The following is a 21,389-nucleotide window of genomic DNA, read 5'->3' as shown; positions in this document are numbered from 1 at the left end:
AAGAATGAGTAAGTTCTGTTGGCCGTTTTGCTTGTATGTTAACTGAAATTGAGGACGCTTAGAAACCTCTTGCTTTCTAATGGCACCAGTTTGTTATGAGAATTGATACTGTACACTTCAGTCTGTAGCGGGCCCCTGCTTTACAGAAATAGAAGTCTGGTCATCTTCCAGCTCATTGTTTGCTGCAGTTGTCACGGGTGTTTTATTTTTGGGTAGGGATGAGGGAAAAGTGACTTAAAAGCAAGTAAGTCTCAGAATGAGATAGGATAAATTTTTTGTTATACTATGTGCTGTAACAATTTTATGTATAAAAATACTATTAAATCCTGAAACACTTAAAGTCGAAGGTAAAATTAACCACAACTTGATCTGTAATGGTGTAAACTGTTATGTTAAACGCTGTGGTAAATTACTGCGATGCTGTGTGTGAACTGCTGAATGTTAATGTTCTCTTCAGAAAAGTTAATAGATACCTAAGATCTGGGGGGTGGGGTGTTTTTGGTTTAGTTTTAAGTTCACTGTTTTGATTGTTTACCTTTTTAAAGTTCTGTCCTGTATGGAAAGTACCAGTTTACCTGCCTTATAATACTTTAATTGCATACAGCAGGCAATCGTCTAAATACTATAGATGTATTTCTTTTGCTAATTCAACGAATTGGTAAATAGATAACAAGTGTTACGGATTAGTTTATAATGACTTATAGGGTAGTATGTAGAAAATAAAATAAACAGGGAGGGCAAATTGTGTGTAATAGAAGTTAAAGCCCACTGAGATCCTCTTCCTAGAGACGATTGGGTGTTGTATGGGTAAACTTGTAAGCTTTGCAGAATCTTGCTCAGGTGATCCCATAAAAGTTTAAATATAGAGTAAAAATCTGTGTTGCTTCTGTTTCATGTTTTACATCCAACAGTCATTTTTTTTAAGATCTTGGAGGTGGTACTCTTAGATTGTAATCAAATAGTAGTATTCTTCAAATGCGTTCTATTGAAGGGTTAAATTTTTATTAAAATACTGAAACACTTCTATGGATGCAAATTATTCCTGGTTAAAAAGGGATGTGCCGCTAGTTGAACTGTAATAAAAGGCTTGGAGTAAATGGGTTTACTCTTAGGCAGAGTTCAGTGGCAGAACAAATTTTCCACAGGACTTTGGCCTAGGAATCTTCCCTGCCTAAAATGGTCAATGTGGGAACTTAAGGTTTGAATATCTACTTGAAAAGAATATAACCTCTCAGAAAGTTTTGAACAATTAACCTTCAAAAGAGCTGGCCTTCCGAAAGTCTGTGAAAGTCGGTTCCGAAAAGTAGAGTCACATGTAAGCATAGAAGTTGGTAGGAGAGGTGGAGAGTTTTTTGGTTTGTTTGGGTGTGGGTTTTTTGTTGGTGTGTTTGTTTGTTTGTTTTGTTTTTTCTTTAGTCCTCCTGTCTTACAGTTCCAGTGTATAAGGTGGGGAATAGTAAAACTTCCAAGTTTCAGTGGATTTAATGGAAATGCAAATTCCAGTTGATGTGGTACTAGAATGCTCTTGTAATGAGGGTCATACAAATAGCTTAGATAACTAGTCTTCCATTTTTAGTTTTGTTCCCTGTTTCATGCATCAAAATAGAACAGAAGTCCGTAAGCTGAATACAACTTCTAAAAATGAAACCAAAAAAGGTAACTTACCTTCTTAATGCTGAACCTAGAAAAAACTCAAGCTACTGTTAGAAAAGTTTTATAAGAGGAGGGACAGAGAAGCTGTGTGATATCTCTTTGTGCTTAAATGTAACTTTCTCCGTGAAAAAAAAAAAGCAACCCAAAAGCACCACTGAACACACAGAGTTAATGCAGAGATCAGATTTGTATCAATTTTTAAGTTACAGAAAATTATTAAGGAAAACTCGGCAACCAAAAAACTATGTTTCTTGCTCTTGTGAAGCATGAAGAGAACTGCATTTTCTTGACAAACAGCTTCCATAAACGATGCTGAAAATCTGGATGTTGGTGTACTGTAACTATGCTTTGTACAGTAGAAGCTTCAGTTTTCACATTGTTGAAAAGAAGGAATATATACATATTGTCCCATTTTCCACTTTCCCATTCTGATAAACTTTTCTGACTATTTTATATGGTGCCAGATATGTTTCTGAGTCCTTCACCCCATCCCAATCTGGGCATAAGTACCAAGAACACAAGGAGTACGTTAGTGTTAGTTACACAAATATGTGGTAGGAGAATACAAAGTTAATCTGTTTAAAAATAAATAAATAAATGAACTGTAAATTATGGATGAAAGCCTGTTTCTGTGTAATCCCAATTCATGTAAAAACAAGGCAATGTCTTCCTTCTTAAAAAGGCAGAAAAGATTAAGTATCCAAAGAAGACAAATAACTTCCTGTGAATTCCCAGTTCAAGGTTGTGTGAAAAGGACATGCATATGCTCTTTGTAGAGGAAACGATTTTTGCCTCTGTATGCAGCATTCTTGATGCTTTGGGAGAGTGTAGAGAGGAGACAATGACCTAGTGTTGGAGAAAATGGTTTAAGATGAGAGAATCAAAGAGCTGTATCTTCAGTTGATCACAAGGGTAAAGGTGAACTGAATGTTTTAGAAACACTCCTGTTAGGGGAAAAAAACCAGATTCTTAATTAATGAAAAAGGCATTGTCAGCAGTCCAAATTTCTGGACCACTGAATCACTAAAAGCATCCTTTGATATGAGCAGAGGCTATCTCTTACTCCAGGTGGCCAACTTTTCAGACGTGCAACTGTTTTTCCCTTCCTCAGAAGGAAAGCTGGTTTTCAGCATTAACAGAAATAGTTTGGGGTGGGGTTTGGGGTTTGTTTTTTGGTTTTTTTTGAAGTATTATTTTTAGGTAATGGCAGGACAAAATTCCCATTAAATAAAATGATGCCATTTTTTTCCTTCCATCTGAAGCCACAGAACTTACTGCAAGAATTCACTTGTTAACTATTTGTTTGAATTCCAAAGACTCGCTCTTGTTTATGCTATCAAGTGTGATCTGAGGAAGAAACTGGGGTGAAATGCATTTGCTAGAAAAGTTGCAAACTCAATGAATTTTTTTTACTTTCATCCTGCTCTTCCATGCTATAGCTCTATTCTGGAAGTATGCTTTTAGTGTTAATTGGGTGTTAATGATAATAATACAGGTCTACTAATGCTCCTTTGAGTCTTTTCTGAGGTGATTGGCACCATACTGTTCTTAAATAAATAAATAAATAAAAAGACCGTCCTCTGAAATTCACCCGCAAACAGAACTCTGGAAAGGCAGAATGCCTTACCACAGTGCCAGTTTTATGTATGCAAATGTCACACAGTTATTATGTGCTAAGATGAGAATCACCATTCAGCTGGTTATGTGGGCAAGCCTTTAGTTTGCCTCCTGAAGAATCTAAGGAGTAGTGCCTCCAAAAATTACAAACTCTTGGGTTAATATTGAGTCTTTAAGTTTTGTTTTTTTATTTGTCTGCTTCAGAGTTGACCCATGTCTGGGGAAGGAATAAGGGCGTGTATCAGGAAATTAAACATTTAATGTGCCTGCAAAAATGCAGCATTCCTGTGTGTCGACTGGCAGAGTGCCTGTTTAACTGCTTACAATCTGTAGTATTTGGAACTAGTGTTTTCCACTCTGCATTAAGTGAACCGTTCCACTGCTTGCTGTGTGCAATTCCCATACAGCAATTAAATGCATGGACTTAAAAGATTATCTTCTGCCACCCTCCTTTCTCCTGAAATTCACAGTCGTTGCTTTCTTTTCCTTTTACTCATTCTGCCTTAAAACCTTTTGATTTGCCTCTTGCTATATTTTCTTGTCCATAGTCTAGAACTGGCTTAGAGTTCTGCCCCGTGGGTGGAAGTGGATATAATGGTTGTGCCTACGCTCTAGTCACAGCTCTGTTTCTTCAGTATTTGCCCTGACCTCCTAAAAACTGGTCTAGATTGTTTAAAGTGGAGTTGGGTTTTGTTGTCCTTACTTTAGTCTTTCAGACTCTGAACTCGAGCAGTTCAGCTGCTGATCTGTAAGTGGCGTAGTAGTTTCTGCAAAACTGGAGGTTAGGTAGTCATGTAGATGATCAGGCACACGCTTGCCACTCTGCACCACAAAGTTTATTGCTAGCTAAGCTGTGTTGCTTTGAGAGTTGATCTTAGCTGTTAATACAGCACTGTGTTCTCCAGGAACACTGAGTCCACCACACTGATTATGCAAGACACTGGCAGAATGCTGTGATATTCCAAAAATTCAACACGTATTGGAAACTTTTATAGCAAAATTTGGGATAAAATTGAATTGGCAGACCTGTAGAGCTGTGTAGTAAAAGAGAATTGAAAATATGCCATGCTTTTGGCCATCCTTTCAATTGATTGTTTCTGTGCTTTATACTCTACTGGTCATGTGAGATGATAAAGATTGATGTCATCCTAAAAAGAGTCAAAAAGCTATGATCCAGTAAAGAATTAGAAGGGCACTTATAAAAGATACATCTACAGTGAAAGATGGTGCCTCAGTGTACAGAGCTGGTGAAAGGTACAAAGGTTTTATCTGCCTCACCTTTCTTCATGTTTGTTTTTTTTTATGTTTTTGTTAGTGTTTGTTTCAGAGCTTTGCCTTGTCTTGCTCTTCCTCTGTGCCTCTGTGCTATTGTTCTGTCCACCTAGTCTGTCTAGTCTCATGGAGTTAAATAACAGGACAGGGAGTGTCTTTTGGTTCAGTATGTGCTAGGGCTTTAAATTGTTTTAAATGATCAGTTTAAAATTAACCTAGGTAAATCATCGTGTATTTCTTTAACTCTGGATTTGCACAAAACTGTCTTTGAAGTTGTGGGAGGAGAGTCTGGAAACCCTCCTGGGGTGCACAAGAAAGCACATCCTCTCTACGCTCACAATGATGTTTCCGCCTCAGGGTATCCCTGAGGTCCCAGCTTCTGATCTCCTGAGACCACGCAGTCAAAGGACTACAGGGGACTGGGCCAGACCGGAAAGGAAAGTGCGTATTGGAGCTTGGAGGGAGCAAGAAGGCAGCGGTGGGAATCCAGTGCTGCTGTTTGCTTCCTCCCAACCTGTTTACCAAGCAGAGGCAGTCCTCACTTATCGTTCTCCAGCTTCTTAAGGAAGCTTGGTTGTGTCTAGTAGTTACAGCTGGGGACAGTGATGGTTTTTTCTGTTGTGGAGTGTGGGCAGGGTCATTAGCTTTATTTCTATTAAGTTAGCAGTTAAAACAGCATTAATTTGTACAGTGCTAGTCCTGGTGGAATTCTGGTTCATCTGGCTCACATCTGGGGTGTGCGGGCATTACTGTCACGCAAGAAGACGCTGCTTCCTGTTTTAAAATTCACTAGGTACTTGTGGTGTGCCATACTGAATTTCTTTAGCTTCAGTTTGAAAGAATGAAAACTCCAAGAATTTCTTTGCCAATAATAATTTTTCTTTTAAATATCTTTAGTTCTTACTACTGGATAATGGTATGCAGTGGTTGACGCTGAATATTTGAAGGAAACAAGAACAGTATTTTGTTCTGTTTTTCAGAGAATGCAGAATCAATTGATCTCAAACAGTTTTTCGACCTACATTTCTCACATATATATTATGTGTTCTTCGAAAACTTTGTGACTATTGAAGTAGGTCTTAAACAAAAAGGTGAGTGTTTCAAATACAACATTTTTTTTGTCTTCGTGCATCTGTGTTTGTTATAAAATAAGGCAGCATGTCTGTAGTCACAAATGACAGCATTAGATATGTAGAAATATGTGTAAGCACTAACTTTGTACATTAAGGCAGAGCTATTCGAGGAGCATGCTGTGGAGGCGAGCACTGAAAGTTTATTGTGTGATGGCTGGCTTTGCCCTTTTTGCAAAATAATGATTTTTAAGGTGTTCCACTTTTTGTGTTCTGTAGAATTATTCTAAGTTTTGTTTAGCAGGGTACTGTCTAACTTAATCTCTACCAGCTGCTGATGCCATAAGAGAAAGTTATACAAACTGTAACTATTATAAACTGTAACTAGGAAATAGTTGCAAATATTTGTAGAAGGAATGCAAAAGAAGTCTTGTGGTTGCAGAAATGCATGTTTTTGTTTTATGCATCTAAGGATCTTTGTCAGTGTTCTTTATATTTTGTTTTGATAATGAAAGTGTGTCTTTTATTTTTAATTGCATCTAGGTCACAAGTCTCAGAGAGAAGAATTAGATTCTATTCTCTTTATTTTTGAGGTAAGATAACTTGAATATTCCTGTATGAGTTTTTTTTACTTCGAATTAAGCTCTGTTGAATAACAGTACAGCTATCCTACAGTTGCCTGGAAATACGCTTTACCCTTAACTGCATTGATTTTTCTTTTGCTTGGAGTTGAATATATGTGCTTTGTGTGAGAAGAAAAAGGATTTGACTTGCAGTTTTGCAGGAAGATGTATTAACTGGAAAAATATGTTTTCTGCATCTGCAGATAGTTCATTACTTTTTGATCGTGGTGTCCTCTGTTCCCCTCAGCCTCCCTCCATGTATTGTACACTTTGAAATTCTTATGAATGCGATCTCTGATTAGTTGTGAATCATAGAATGGGTAGGATTGGAAGAGACCCTTAAAGGTCAGCTAGTCCAGTCCCTCCCTGCAGTAAGTGGGGACATCTTCAGCTACATCAGATTGCTTAGAGCCCCATGCAGCCTCAGCTTGAATGTTTCCAGGCATGAGGCATCTACCGCTGCTCTGAGCAACCTGTTCCAGTGCCTCACCACCTTCACTGGAAAAAATTTCTTCCTTGCATCTAGTCTGAATCTACCCTCTTTTAGTTTAAAAAACATTACCCCTTGTCATATTGCTACAGGCCCTAGTAAAGTTTGTCCCCGTCTTTCTTATGAGCCCCCTGTAAGTACTGAAAGGTCACAATAAGGTCTCCGTGGAGCCTTCTCCTCTCCTGGCTGAACAGCCCCAACTCTCTCAGCCTGTCCTCACAGGAGAGTTGTTCAAGCCCTCGGATCATTTCTGTGGCCCTCCTCTGGACCCTCTCCAATAGGTCTGTGTCTTTCCTGTGCTGGGGGCTCCAGAGCTGGACACAGGACTCCAGGTGGGGTCTCGCCAAAGTGGAGTAGAAGGGCACAGTCCCCTCCCTTGATCTGCTGGCCACACTGCTTTTGATACAGCCCAGGATATGGTTGGCCTTCTCGGCTGCCAGCGCACATTGCTGGGTCATGTCCAGTTTTTCATCCACCAGTACCCCCAAGTCCTTCTCAGCAGAGCTGCTCTCAATCCCTTTGTCCCCTGGTCTTTATTGATACTGGGGGTTGCACTGACCCATGTGCAGGACCCTGCACTTGGCCTTGTTGAAGCTCAGGAGGTTCACATGGGCCCACTCCTTGAGCTTGCCCAGGTCCCTCTGGATGGCATCCTGTCCCTCAGGCGTGTCAACCATACCACTCAGCTTGGTGTCATGAGCAAACTTGCTGAGGGTGCACTTGAACCTGCTGTCTATGTCACTGATGAAGGTATTAAACAGTACTTGTCCCAAAGATTTTTCTCTTAATAGATTACTGCTGCAGAACTAGTTTTTATAGATCCCTTCTATTTTTGAAAAGATTTGTTGTTTGAAAATAGCGTTTCACAATATCCTTACCAAAAGCATATCTTGAATTAGAAACTCATTTAATTAAATGAGACCATTTCTGAGCTTAGAAAGACAAATTTTTGTCTTTCCTTTTTGATGGAGGCTTGTAATTATAGAACAAGATTGTGTTTTTTAAAAATACATCAAGTTGTATATACATTCAAATTTTTTTTTTTTTTAAGGTATATTGGTGCTTAAAACTGTAGGGTTAGCTGTTACAAGGAGAGCGAATCTGAAGAGAGCTGGTTTGTTTGTTCACTGGTTCCTACAAAAAGGGGTATAGGTTACCTGTGTTTTGAAAGCAGTTGCACAGGCTTCTAGAGGGCCAGGACCAGGAATTCTTCTGGGAAATCAGACTGTTTACAAGTTGCTAATGCCTCTAGCAGAAGTGTTGAAGTTCTATGTAACAGATTTTTTAACTGCCTTTTGTCACTAACTGTGCTCTGTTTTTTACCGCCTGAAGATGATCATCTTCAAGTCTAGCTGGAGAGGTGTTAGACCATTATTGTTGCCCTGGCTCTTTTCTTCACTGTTTTGCTATAGCTCATTACTCCTATGTTGAGAAGGCAGAAGCAATTGTTTGCCGGTGCCACAGAGGCAAGTTCACAGCCAAATGTCCTAGCTTAAGCCACGACAGAGGTAGAAGTAGCCTAATACAACCTGTTGTGAACCAGAGCAACTGAGACGGATACTCATCCCATTCCAGTCCCAATGCAATGAGTAGTAACATCCAGCAAAGAGGCAGTGAAAGCAGATAAACCACAGTAACATCTGAAGTCTCTGATGCAAGACTTGCCAGACAGCCTGTCAGAGCCTTTGGGCTTCTTAGCTTTAGAAATGGGATTATCTTGAAAGGACAGTAATGCTTCCAGGGAAAGCAGTGTGGAAATTTTCCAAGTTAACCCTTCAGCTTCTGATCTGTGACCTTTGTGAAAGCGCATTTTGGTCTTCTGAGTGCGATATCTGCAACATAGATACTTGGGTTCTGTTTTTTGTAGAAAATTTTGCAACTCCTTCCAGAAAGGATTCATCAGAGATGGCAATTTCATAGTATTGGTAAGTTTATTTTCTTTCTTTCTTTGTTTTTTAAATCGTACTTTTTGTTAGTAGCTCTTCGTAGTTTGTGCTACTCGTCTGCTTAACCTTAAGTGGCATAACAGGGATTATGGTCTTGAAACTCTTGCAAGCTAGAGGAAGAAAAAAAAAAACCAAAAACAAACCACAAAAACTCCATGCCACAAATGTAATGAGATGCTCTTCCAGATAGAATTAAAGCTGGGAATCTGGAAATAGAGCAGTGGCTGAGAAAGAACCAAGGCAGGTGGAAAGTTGCTTTGTAATTTTTTTTTTTTCTAATTTTTCTTAGTGGTACATTTAAAAATTGGGGTGAGGTCTGTATTTGTAAATGAGGAACGCTGATACTGTGCACATTAATGACTTGAGAATCATTTACTTTTAATGTACACGTCCCAAAAAGTCCTGGGGGAAAGATGTTATGAGGAAGCTATGAAAGGTGATCTGTTTTTTTTACTTCTGGCATTGAGAGAGTTGCCTGAAGATATCAAGTTCACCGAGATTAAATTGGAGATTGCCAAGGACTTGTTCAAAAGTTACAGTCAAGTCTGACCGAGAACTCTGACATCTTACTTAAAGAACAAACAAACAGAAATATTATTTTTTTTTTCCCTTCTTTTTAGGGTTGATTTTAAAGAAGCTTCTTCACACTGGAAATTCATTAAAGGTATTAGAATAAGTTGCATACTACTTGAACATAAGGGTGAACTTTTATGGTAAAAGCACAGGAATGAAAACCAGATCATGACTTGTGTGTCATGAAAAAATGACTTCATCAGGTTTACCTCAGTAGAACAACTCACAGTAGTAATGTGCTTATATAGAGTAGCCAAGTGTTTTGGTTTGGCCTGGATAAATGCCAGGTGCCCACCAAAACTGCCCTGTCACTCCCCCTCTTCAGCTGGACAGGGGAGAGGAAATATGATGCAAGGCTCGAGGGTCCAGATAAGGACAGGGAGGGATCACTCACCAATTGCTGTCACAGACAAGACAGACTGAACTTGGGGAGAAAAGGGAGTTTAATTCATCACCAAATCGGAGTAGGATACTGAGAAATAAAACCAGATCTTAAAGCACCTTCCCCCCACCTCTCCCTTCTTCCCGGGCTCAACTTCACTCCCATTGCTCTCCCTCCTCCCCCCGAGCAGCGCAGGGGGACGGGGAATGGGGGTTGCAGTCAGTTCATCACACGCTGTGTGTGCCGCTCCTTCCTCCTCAGGGGGAGGACTCCTCACGCTCTTCCCGTGCTCCAGCGTGAGGTCCCTCTCATGGGAAACAGTTCCCCACTAACTTCTCCAACGTGAGTCCTTCCCATGGGCTGCAGCTCTTCACGGCATGTCCCAGTGTGGGTCCTTCCCACGCGGTTCAGCCCTTCAGGAACAGTCTGCTCCAGCGTGGGTCCCACATGGGGTCACAAGCCCTGCCAGCAAACCTGTTCTGGCGTGGGCTCCTCTTTCCACAGGTGTGCAGGTCCTGGCAGAGGCCTGCTCCAACACAGGCTCCTCATGGGGTCACAGTTTCCTTCAGGCATCCACCTGCTCTGGTGTGGGGTCCCTTCCACAGGCTGCAGGTGGAGATCTGCTCCACCGTGGGCCTCCGTGGACAGCAGGAGAACAACCTGCCTCACCATGGTCTTCCTCACGAGCTGCAAGGGAAGGCTCTCTGCTCCAGCATCTCAAGCACCTCCTCCCCCCTCCTTCTTCACTGACCTTGGTGTCTGCAGAGTTGTTTCTCCCACTTGATCTCACTCCTCTCTCTTCACTGCCATTTCACCGCAGTTGTTTTTCTTCCTCTTCTTAACTATGTTATCCCAGAGGTGCTACCGCTGTCACTGATGGGCTTGGCCTTGGGTCTGTCTTAGAGCCGGCTGGCACTGGATTTATCAGACATGGGGGAAGCTTCTCGCAGCTTCTCACTGAAGCCACACCTGTAGCACCCCTGCTATCAAAACCTTGCCACACAAACCCATAACACCAAGTTAAAAATCTGTGCAAATGTTGAAAGATTTGCATTAAAGCAGAATTAAGCCTTAAACATTCATTGTTAGGAGCAGCAAGACTGGTTTTGGGACTCAGGCTGTCTTGGAAGGGGAAGATTATCTAGGCCAAAGAGACCTGTTGGTGGGTAGTGTAAGAACAGGTGACAGTGAGACAAAAGCCGCCCAGGTGTAACGTAGTTTTGGTACTGCAGCAACCAACCGTGCCACTCCTCTGTAAACTGCCTGCAGGCTTGGCTGGTGCTGAAATTCTCAAGTGTGAGAGCCAGGAGGGGACTGCTCTAGGTCTCCATCACCTTCCTTGAAGAAGGAATGGAAGAGGGTAGAAAGGGTCCTGCTGCTGTAAAGAGCTTACTCTGTCACAATTCATGAATACAGTTAGAAATTTTATGACGATCTTTGCATTTTCTGAAAAATGCACATGGTATCTTGCACTGCTGGTGTCAGGCAGATGAACTGGACAGATGTTGGTTTTCTTCCTCTTCTTTCAGAGAAAACCCTGTGAAAGAGGTTCTGGGAGGCAAATAGCAGTGAAGGGTTGTCCTTGCATTTCAGCAGGAACAGCAGATGTGCTAGCTTGGTTCTGCTGATTGCTGGTGGTCATAGTGTCTGTATACTGTCATCTTTTCTACCACCCCCCTTCTTCTGTATCCAGGACAAGTGGAAATGCTTTTGTGTGTTCTGGGACAAGTTAACTTGTTCTGTTTTTTCCTTTAAGATACGGCGAGAAGGCGTGCGTCTCTTTCTTTTGTGGCTGCAAGCACTTCAGAATAACTGTAGTAAAGAACAATTATGGATGTTTTCTTGCTTGATTCCTGGATTTTCATCACCACAGTCTGAATATGGCCCACGAACACTAGATAATCTCATTAACCCTCCACTTAATGTTCAAGAAAGTAAGTCATTTGTTAATATTACTCCATTCTTCACAGAAATCAATTGTCAGCACATAATAGGCAAGTTGAAGTAATGAAGAACTAACATACTTATTTACCCAGGGAGATCATGGAGCTGTGAATGAGTGTTTTGGCAGTTTTTCAGGTGTTGTTCCAATAGTAACTTTGTCTTTTGTTGCTGTTGTTTTTCAGGAGTGATCTGTTTTTTGTTTTGTTTAAAGTATGGGTATAGTAGCTTAGCATGTAGCGGTAAAAATAAGCTGACCCATTTAATGTAATTTTTCTTGAGAATTACAAGCAGATAGTGCATCTGCTAGAAACTTGCACAGGTGGATTCTGCTTGTGTTGAACATTGGCACTGGCTTTGGCCATACCCTGGGGAGCATCCTACGCAAAACAGTTTCTGGCATGGCCTTCGAGAGAGTGAGTGGGTGTTAGGGCAGTGCATGAAGCAGACTGGTTGATCTTCCTGCTGTATCTGTATATGACCAGGCAATTACAGCTGCAATATTCTTGTGACTTGGAATCTTCCAAAATAATTGGAGCGTGCAAATTACAAAACCTGAGGTCAAAAAGTTCTGCATCAGTGGGAAGGCTTGAGCATTCTGAGATAAGCTTTTTATACTTTCTAGATTTTTTTTTTTTAACTAGTTTCACTGTAGAGGTGCAGGAAGTATAGAGCTAGTACAACTTCACAGAAATGCAACTGATCAACTGCTAAATGAAGAAAATAATGAGAGACGCAAATAGCGATTTGGCATTTGTGAAGCACAAATGTTACGCTACTGTGTGCATAGATTCCAAAAGAAATGGATTACACCTTTTGGAAAATCACAGAATGGTAGGGATTGGAAGGGACCTCTGTGGGTCATCTAGTCCAACGCCCCTGCTGAAGCAGGGTCACCTACAGCAGGCTGCACAGGACCTTGTCCAGGCGGGTCTTGAATATCTCCAGAGAAGGAGACTCCACAACCTCCCTGGGCAGCCTGTTCCAGTGCTCCGTCACCCTCAGAGGGAAGAAGTTCTTCCTCATGTTCAGACGGAACTTCCTGTGCTTCAGTTTGTGCCCATTGCCCCATGTCCTGTCACTGGGCACCACTGAAAACAGCTTGGCCCCATCCTCCTGACACCCACCCTTCAGATATTTGTAAGTATATATTAGGTCCCCTCGCAGCCTTCTCTTCTTCAGGCTGAACAAGCCCAGCTCCCTCAGCCTCTCCTCGTAGGAGAGATGTTCCAGTCCCCTCACCATCCTTGTAGCCCTCCGCTGGACTCTCTCCAGTAGCTCTTCATCTTTCTTGAACTGGGGAGCCCAGAACTGGACAGAGTACTCCAGATGAGGCCTCACCAGGGCAGTGTAGAGGGGAAGGAGAACCTCCCTTGTCCTGCTGGCCACACGCTTCTTGATGCACCCCAGGATCCCATTGGCCTTCTTGGCAGCCAGGGCACACTGCTGGCTCATGGTTAGCCTGTCGTCCACTAGGATACCCAGGTCCCTCTCTGCAGAGCTGCTCTCCAGCAGGTCCACCCCAAGCCTGTACTGATGCATGGGGTTGTTCCTCCCCAGGTGCAGGACCCTGCATTTGCCTTTGTTGAACCTCATCAGGTTCCTCTCTGCCCAACTTTCCAGCCTATCCAGGTCACGCTGAATGGCAGCACAGCCTTCTGGTGTATCTACCACACCTCCCAGTTTGGTGTCATCAGCAAACTTGCTGAGGGTACATTCTAACTCTTCATCCAGGTTGTTGATGAAGAAGTTAAACAAGGCTGGGCCCAGTACTGACCCCTGGGGGACACCACTAGTTACCGGTCTCCAACTAGACTCAGCGCCGCTGATGACAACCCTCTGAGTTCTGCCATTCAGCCAGTTCTCAATCCACTTCACCTACCACTCATCTAGCCCATACTTCCTGAGCTTCCCAAGGAGGATATTATGGAAGACTGTGTCATACCGTCTTGGCAGGTAGATTCCACAGGTGCATAGGGAGTACTGAGTTATCTGCTGTGTTTTTACATGTGTAAGAAATCAGTTCTGTGTCATTTATTAGCTAAAATGTCCTCATTTTCAGTAATCTACGGGTGGATTATTTTGCCTGTAACTATCTCCGATTACCTCAGTACATTTCTGCTTTGATAACTTGGTAGATATTTATGCATAAGAAGAAGTGGTATAAATGTTAAATGTACTTTTTTCTACCTTTTTTTTTGTTTTATAGCTCAAGTGACTATAGAGGAAATCACTCCGCTTGTTGCTCCACAATCAGGAGATAAAGGACAAGAAGATTTAACAAGCTATTTCTTAGAAGCACTTTTGAAATACATGGTAATTCAGGTATGTTCTGTAGCTTTCAAGCAAACAAGCATGGAAGAACACCTGTTCATCCATTACAAGACGACATGTACTGGTAGTACTGCAAATGTACACGAAAATGTTTTAAACATTTCTCCCCCTTGTCCCCCTGCTCCAAGTGTCCTTTGTAAAAAGCAAATTTTCCTAGAAAATCTTCACTTCTGTGAAGATTCATAGGTCTGTTACCACAGGGTCTTGCATCAGATTGCAGCATGGAGGAAAGACAATACTTATTGATCACTTCCAGAAATGCTGATTCCAGCTCCCTTCCCATTTCCACCTCCCCCCTCCCCACCCTGTTGCCTTTAACCAGTGAAAGGATCAACTGGGCTCTTTCTTATGTGGATTTCTTGGTGGTCAGGGACTTCTCTAACTAAGGGGAAACTTCTAGCTGAAAGCATTGAATTTTTGTGATACAGGCTTTTAACAAGCCTGAGCCAACTTTTGCTGGCCTTTCTCCTAGGTTTATACTTGGGCTAGCTGGCAAAACCAAACAGAAACAGGATGTAAGACTGGGATTGCCAGTGTCTATGCTTAGGGTCATATTTTCCCTCCAACTGTCTTTCTGGAATTTCTGCTGTTACAGTAGATAAACCATACAGCCTTTCCATTCTTTAATGGAAACACTCTGAGCTACTGGAAAGCCCTGGTTGGTAGAAATGCTTCAGGGTGTATTATAGAGCGTGACACAGAGATTATGGCTTTCTAGCAGGAGCTTATTGGATTTTTTGTTCATGGGTTTGGTGTGTTTTTTGTTTGTTTGTTTTTGCTTTGGTTTTTTTCCTCCTGATCAACAAGTTATTTTCTATGCAGATTTTGCAGAGATGGTGTCATGACTCCTGTTGGTATCGTAACTGTACTTTCTGGGACTTTAGTTTTAGGAGACTTGTAAGCTGAAGTGTTATACGGTACATTGCATAGAGAAAACTTGGGATTACTGCTACAGCTGAGCAAGTGAACCTTTTCAAAAGAGAAGTAATGGAAAACAGTACATATTCAGAATACTTTAGATCTGGCAAAGCCTGTGAGTTAGGTTCTGCGTGAAAGTAGCTGCACTGCTAAAATTACACTCACTCAGTGGCATTGCTATGTGACACCAGGTAGCAAGATTTTGCAGATCCCAAGCTACCTGAAAGGCAAATTATGGAACTAGAACAGTGCACAGGAAATTAAGACCTGAAGAAGTATCTAGTCCACAGTGTGCAACGTAGGTGCATGTTATGTCCTTTCTTTCTTACTTTGACACTCCATGATCTCAGCCAGTACTTCATGTACCTAGGACAGGGCATGGCAAGAGCTCCTATCAAAAACTGTGGCTTAGCTATTATATTTTGTGTAATGGATTTGCTGGCCAGTTAGCACATGCTGCTTCCAGGCCTGCTCTGCAAAGTGCTTGGCTGCATGACATGCTGTAGGTGTTCCAGTGTACTGCCGACTGGGTCAGACTTGTCTAGCAGAACCCAGTTGGGTTTCTATACGTAAGTTTTTCTTCATGCTTTTGCAGGTTGTGCTAGAGACAATGGATAGTGGCACAAATGTGGCCAACATTAAACTGAAACATTTCATGGCTTTTCTTTATCTATCTTTCTCTGTGAACTTGTAGTGCTGGAATAACTTGCAACCTCATTTTGTTGCTTTCAGCATCTCCCAGTTTGAATAGAGGTTATTGCATGTGTGATTTGTAGACTAAGCTTAATGATGACTGTTCAGCTTGAATAAAAATACCCCTTACACTCTTGAAAACAACTGCCCTCTCTGTAATAAAATGGTAGTATTATATTTAAATCATAGAGAAGTCATGGAGACAGGTGTCATAGGACTTGTTCGCTATGTGAATGCTGAAGTCTTTTGCTGGAGTCCCTTTAGAGGCGCTGATAATTTCAAACTGAATAGTTACTTTTGTTCTGCTAAAGGACTTCGTGTCACTAATTTCTACATATTACTCATTCATTCTATTGAATTATATTGGGGAGGAGTGTGTGTGTATATATATGCATGTATATTCCATTCTAAATGCCCATTGCCCTGAAAATAGATCATGATAGCACTGTGGACTTGAAGTAAGGGGCGGGGCGGGTGGGGGGGGGTGTAGAAAAAAACCCCAACAAAACCAAAGCCACTATTCAGATAACTTCCTTTATTTATGGTAGACTTGACAGATTACCTAACTCTGCGGGCAGATGGATTCTCCAGGATAAAGATGGCAACTGCGTGTTGGGTTTATTATTAAGGAGAACATATCATCCTTTTCAGTAGGAAAACATTTCATAATGGGGAAGGCCTGGCACTCATGATCCTTGACAGTAGATTTGTGTAATTCAACTGAAATTGTGTCTTCTGCTGCTTGTGGTTGACAGATTTGTTTGTTTCATATTGCCAACTGCACAAATGAATCCAAGTACCTATTATAATGAATATATGGACACTTGTTAGTCGAAAAGCGTTAGAAGAAATTGTCAAATGTTCAAAGTAGCATGGTCAATTGTCCTTTTCTTAGAAAACATTCTGAAATAAAAATCCAGTTTTATTAAAAACAATCAGTTTGGGTTTACTCCCTGACCTGGCAAGATGACCATAAAAGTAAATGTATTTCTATTGATTTCAGTATTTGATGTGTTCAAATTCATTTTGAAGCAACATTTTGGAATAGAACAGTCTTTGGTTCACTGAGATTTCCCAGCTAGTTTCTGTTCCATCTTTCTGAAAGTGTTTATCAAAATCCATGTGATTTTGTTGCAGAGAAATAACTTATAAAGAAGCCATTTCATCAGTCATCTTTCTCTTCTACTTCTAGATGTTTACTTTATCCAACTTCTTTTTTTAAGGTTAAGAGTTTAGAATGGAAGAACAAGGAAAACCAGGAGAAGGGATTTTCATTTTTATTCTCAAATTTTAAGAAATACTACTTACCTTCTATTTTCCCAAACATCTGTAAGGAGACCAGCTTGTATAACCCTATACTTGGTAAGTGTTAATACAGCTGATAAATAATAGAGAGTATAGCAAAGCAGTTTTTTTACTGGAGTCATATTGCCCATAAAGAACATTCTTCAAAAGTATTTCCTATGAAAGAACATGTTATGGTTCCTGTTCCTGGTTTTCAATTCTGTGTTTGTGGAGGCACCTGACCCTTTTCTTAGAGTCAGTCTTGCTATATTAACCTGATTCAGGTAAATTAAATGTTCTTGTAAAATAGTTCTTTAATGTAACCTCTGTTGTTGATTAAAGTTTTGCTCTCAAGAGAAGCCACTGCTGCTGAGGTAGAAGGTGTTAGTGTGCTGTTCTTTGGGGGATGTTGGCTTTGTACAGAATCACAGTGCTTGGATCACACGGTGCTTGCTCGGAGTTCAGTCAGGGCAAAGTTAGTTACGTTTGTGTCAACTGTATGTTGTCAAGGGCTCATAGTAGGAAGAGGAAGCTAAAGTTTAACACAATCTTCAAAACTCATGGGACTAGAATATATCTTTCCATATAGGGAGTGGAATTTTAGGTGTTTACTAAGCAAACCTAACTAGAGCTTTGTTCAGAGGTTTTTAGCTCATTCTAAGCTAGAATGTTGTTTGCGTATCTTCATTTTGCTAGCTCAGCTTTGCGTGTACCTGTGCATACATTGGTTATAAGCCAACAGAGTTCAGGACTGCTGCTTGCAAAGCAGTACCATGTACACAGGCTTTTAAGGTGCCATTTCATTACTTGAATAATATGATACCTCACTGCTCCTCTTACCTGTTGATGCAGCATATCACAAGGATTAGTAGTGATCTCCAGCCACAATTTAATACTCTCAAATCAAGCTGCCAGGGAACTTTGTTGAAAAGGTCTAACTTTCTGCAAGTCCTTGTACATGTATTTGGATTGTGGCTTTCTTCAGAGATGGATGTTTCAAAACCGTGTTTTCCTGGGAGAGACAAACTGTGGACCTTCTCATCTTGGGGAGAAGGAGGACTATAAATCCAGCCATAAACAACAGTAGAACAAGAGTTTTATGAAGATACTGAAGAGGTTCAGTGAGAAAATAGCTATAAGAGGGATGGAAACAATGCTGAGAAAGCAAACCTACTGCTGCTTGATGTCCTTGAACAAGAAATCTGGAGACAATATTTTCTCTTTCTATGAAGATCTTGACTGAGTCTTCCACAGAAGTCTTACTGTAGTCCTCTCTCTTTCTGTGGACCATAAACAAGAAACTTCTAAGGCCTGAGTGAAGAAGAGAACAGTGGGCAACAAGAAGACGAAATGTACACAGATCTCCAAAACTACTGTGAGTGCCTTAAACTGTGCGAAGTCAGCAACAATGACAAGGTTGTTGGGAAGAATACAGTCATGAAAGCAACAGAAACACTGGTAAGTAGAATAGTATTTTGTCCTCTAAGAAGTTCTTCGCTGGCATGCATCTCCCCACCATATTTGAAAACAATGCTGTGTCTGTTCTGAACAAAATTGACAACATTTAAGCAGAAAACAGGGGCAAACTTGGATGCTGGGCCTGCTACTAAAAGCAGAAATCCTTGTGCTACTGATGTAATGTTTAGGAGAAGTCACGAGCTACAAGTCATAACAGTAGTATTAGTAAGCAACATTGATACAGGGCTTTAGTGGAGATAGTATATTGAAATGAGGTTTTCTTGGTTGTGGTGTAGGTGTGGTTTTTTTTTTTCCTTTCTGTTGTGGCAGATTTTCAGATAAGTATATTGGTTACAGTAACAAGTAACAAGCATTCCAGTTACAAAACGCTAGTGTTGTGCCTCCTTCAAATGATAGTTTGAGTATTACAGACTTGGAAGAGCAATACAGGCTTAGGAGAGCCCCTGAGATTGTTTTGTATGTCTTTTAACATCTGTTTAGATTCTGTAAGATAGTCTTTGGAAACTCTTTAGTAAGAACTACAGGTATGGCAATAAGATTCCAGGGGCGTTGTTTCTTCCATGATAGTAATGTGCCTTTCTGTGCCATTTCGAAGCGATTTAAATGGGCCCCTTCATTTACAGGGGAACAATAAAGTGGGCTGTCCTACAGCTCTTGGCAGCTCTTTATTCCTTCCAAACCCTTTATTGCCTTAAACAATAAGCATGGTCAAAACTACGAGTGTCTACCATTATAACTGTGGTTTTGCTAGCTTTTTCATTTTCTGCCCTGTGTATGTCTTCTACCACCTACAGCTTCCTGCACTTTTTGGCACCAGCTCACACCAAATTCCCAGAGGGGGAAGGGTGGGGAGTGGGGAAAGCCCAAAGCAAAACAGAAAGGAAAAATGGAAAGTTGAGGGAAGGGAATATTTCCTCTTGTACTGTTTGAGTCAATCTAATAAGCTTCTTTGTTTCTTTGGTTTTATGTCAGTGTCCTCATCTGGAGCCTTGACACCTACTTCCAAGATGGACAGAAATGTGAAAATACAAGAAATGACTGAAGCAGGATACGTTTGGGAAGCAGCTGCAGCACATAATACGGTTGAGAGGGAATAGAGAGAGAGAGGATGTTCTGAGAGAATATGGGGAAACTACAGAAGGGGACAGTGTGCTGCAGACATGTTTACTGCGTGTCTGGTGGAGATGTCCTTTCGAAAATACTGTCTGAGTGCTGTTACTGCATGGACAGTGTTGCAGCCTTCATGCCCCGCTGAATGCTAATAGGTACCAGAGAGAACTGATTTTTGCATCTTTAAATACTGCACTACCAGGCATTGGCTTCCTTTTTTTTACTGATTGTGCTGCTATATATGCTTCTGTTCAAGATGTATTATTTTTTTTATTTTCTTACTAACCTGCTGCTTTCAACAGAACGAAAACAATGTACTGTGTTTTATCTGTAATAAATAAGCTCTTTGTAAGCTTTTTAAAAAGCATTCTGTGCCTTTGTTACTTACTTAGGTGGATGGTATGCGAGAGTCATATATTTATTTCCTCTAAAAAAATAATGCTTCCATTAAAATTAATGGCTGTAACTTTAAAGTCTGTTCTGGAAACATTCCTCAGTTTAGCAGCATCATGATGAGCTGTCACTACTTTATATACGGCTGTTGAAATGACTCTGAGAACTACTAGCTTGGAGATCCTCAATGCTGGTGCTGAATGTTCTGTTGTGTATTTGTAGTGTTAACAAGGAAACCTTTACAGCAGTGTGACAGGTAGGCTGTATTCACTTCAAATGTTTGGGAGTATATGTGGCTGTCATAAGTTAATTGCCTAGATAATAGCTGATTATTTCTTCACTGCTATCCAGGTTTGTTCCTACTGGTGTATGATGCTGTAACCTGGCACAAGATATGCTGGATCCCTTAAAAGAACTCTTGACCTTGCGTTAGGAAGATACAGTCAGGGAAAACTGTATATTCTTCAGCATGACTACATTGCATCTTCTTTGACCCCCACCACTAGTATCTTTGCACAGCCTTCTGGCCTGTATGACCATGGACTGTATCTCTTACTCATGTACCACAAGCTATAGAAGAGTTGAGACAGTGCTGAAATACCATCTCTGTCCAGTCTGTCATTCTCCATATCTGGATAGGGTCATCGTTTTTCATGCCGCCGCCGCCTTGTTTTTTGATGTTACTTGTTTTTGTGGGGTTTCTTTTTCTGTGTACTCTCACCAGATGAAAATCATGATACTGAAACGCCAGCAGCAGGGTGTGTTCTGACAGCACAGTGTCAGAATCAGTCCTCAGACAAATTTTCATCTACTTTGTGTCAGAGCAGATCTCATACTTGCCTTTCTAGAAATAGGAAGAGAGTTGGGGCACCGGTTCCAGAGAAATGCTATTTATATCTGAAAGTTTTTGTAGCTGCTTCAGACTGATGATTGGTACTGCAGAACTGTTCTACACCATGTCTTGGGTTGTGAAACCCAGAGATGACATTTGGCAGTACTGCATTTGCTGATACACGGCTAGAGTTGAACTGGGCTGTTGATATTTGTCCCTGCAGAAAAGTGCATGATGCACAATTTGAAGACTGACGGTGTCCTGTCCTCCCCCCCCCCCCCCCCCCCCCCCGGGTCTTTGTAACGTTTTTTACCACAGACGTCAATTCCATCCACATAGAGTTATTAAGGACTGTCACTTTTTTCTGAAGCAGATGCAGGAATACTGGTGACACTATCAGCGTCTTTGTCGCTAGAGCAGTAGACAACCAGAAGAACTAAATACTTCTGAACCATGGTGTAGAACGTGGGATGGAGAAAATGCAATTGTAGATTATAGACACCAAATGACTGCAGCTCCTGCCAGCTAGCATGCTGCTGGGCATCATGCATTACATTCCTTGCAAGCTAGTATGGAAGCTATTGCCACAGAATCAGCTTTCACCTAAATTATTTCACCTAAATTATAGGAAGACTGCCCTTGCTCTGGCAGCAAAGCCCAGCAAAGCTAGCTAGTGCAGATGTGGCATTAGATGATGCTGCAAAACTCACGTGGCGTTGGAGCAGGATTTCTCTCTGTTCTATTCATCTTTGCCCTATTGCAGGGCCAGAAGAGGCTCT

General features: G+C 41.3%; 1 protein-coding gene across 13 annotated transcripts in view; it reads left to right on the top strand.

Annotated features, from left to right (window-relative positions):
• Positions 1-21,389, top strand: part of RALGAPA1 (Ral GTPase activating protein catalytic subunit alpha 1) — a 141,847-nt gene that overhangs the window by 6,830 nt on the left and 113,628 nt on the right. For 12 of the 13 annotated variants that reach the window (XM_075425367.1, XM_075425366.1, XM_075425365.1 and 9 more), the window contains exons 2-8: positions 5,523-5,633; positions 6,156-6,205; positions 8,593-8,650; positions 9,292-9,335; positions 11,383-11,560; positions 13,777-13,892; positions 16,736-16,874. In XM_075425367.1, coding sequence (XP_075281482.1) covers positions 5,523-5,633; positions 6,156-6,205; positions 8,593-8,650; positions 9,292-9,335; positions 11,383-11,560; positions 13,777-13,892; positions 16,736-16,874 — 696 coding nt within the window. Of the gene's footprint in view, positions 1-5,522; positions 5,634-6,155; positions 6,206-8,592; positions 8,651-9,291; positions 9,336-11,382; positions 11,561-13,776; positions 13,893-16,735; positions 16,875-17,863; positions 18,255-19,247; positions 19,541-21,389 lie in introns of those variants that run through there. The other variant, XM_075425361.1, reaches the window with a different exon arrangement.

The sequence above is a fragment of the Opisthocomus hoazin genome, chromosome 7 (genome assembly GCF_030867145.1).
Source record: "Opisthocomus hoazin isolate bOpiHoa1 chromosome 7, bOpiHoa1.hap1, whole genome shotgun sequence".
Lineage (NCBI taxonomy): Eukaryota > Metazoa > Chordata > Aves > Opisthocomiformes > Opisthocomidae > Opisthocomus > Opisthocomus hoazin.
Note: the sequence above shows the minus strand (reverse complement) of the source record. Positions and strands in the feature narration are given on the sequence as shown.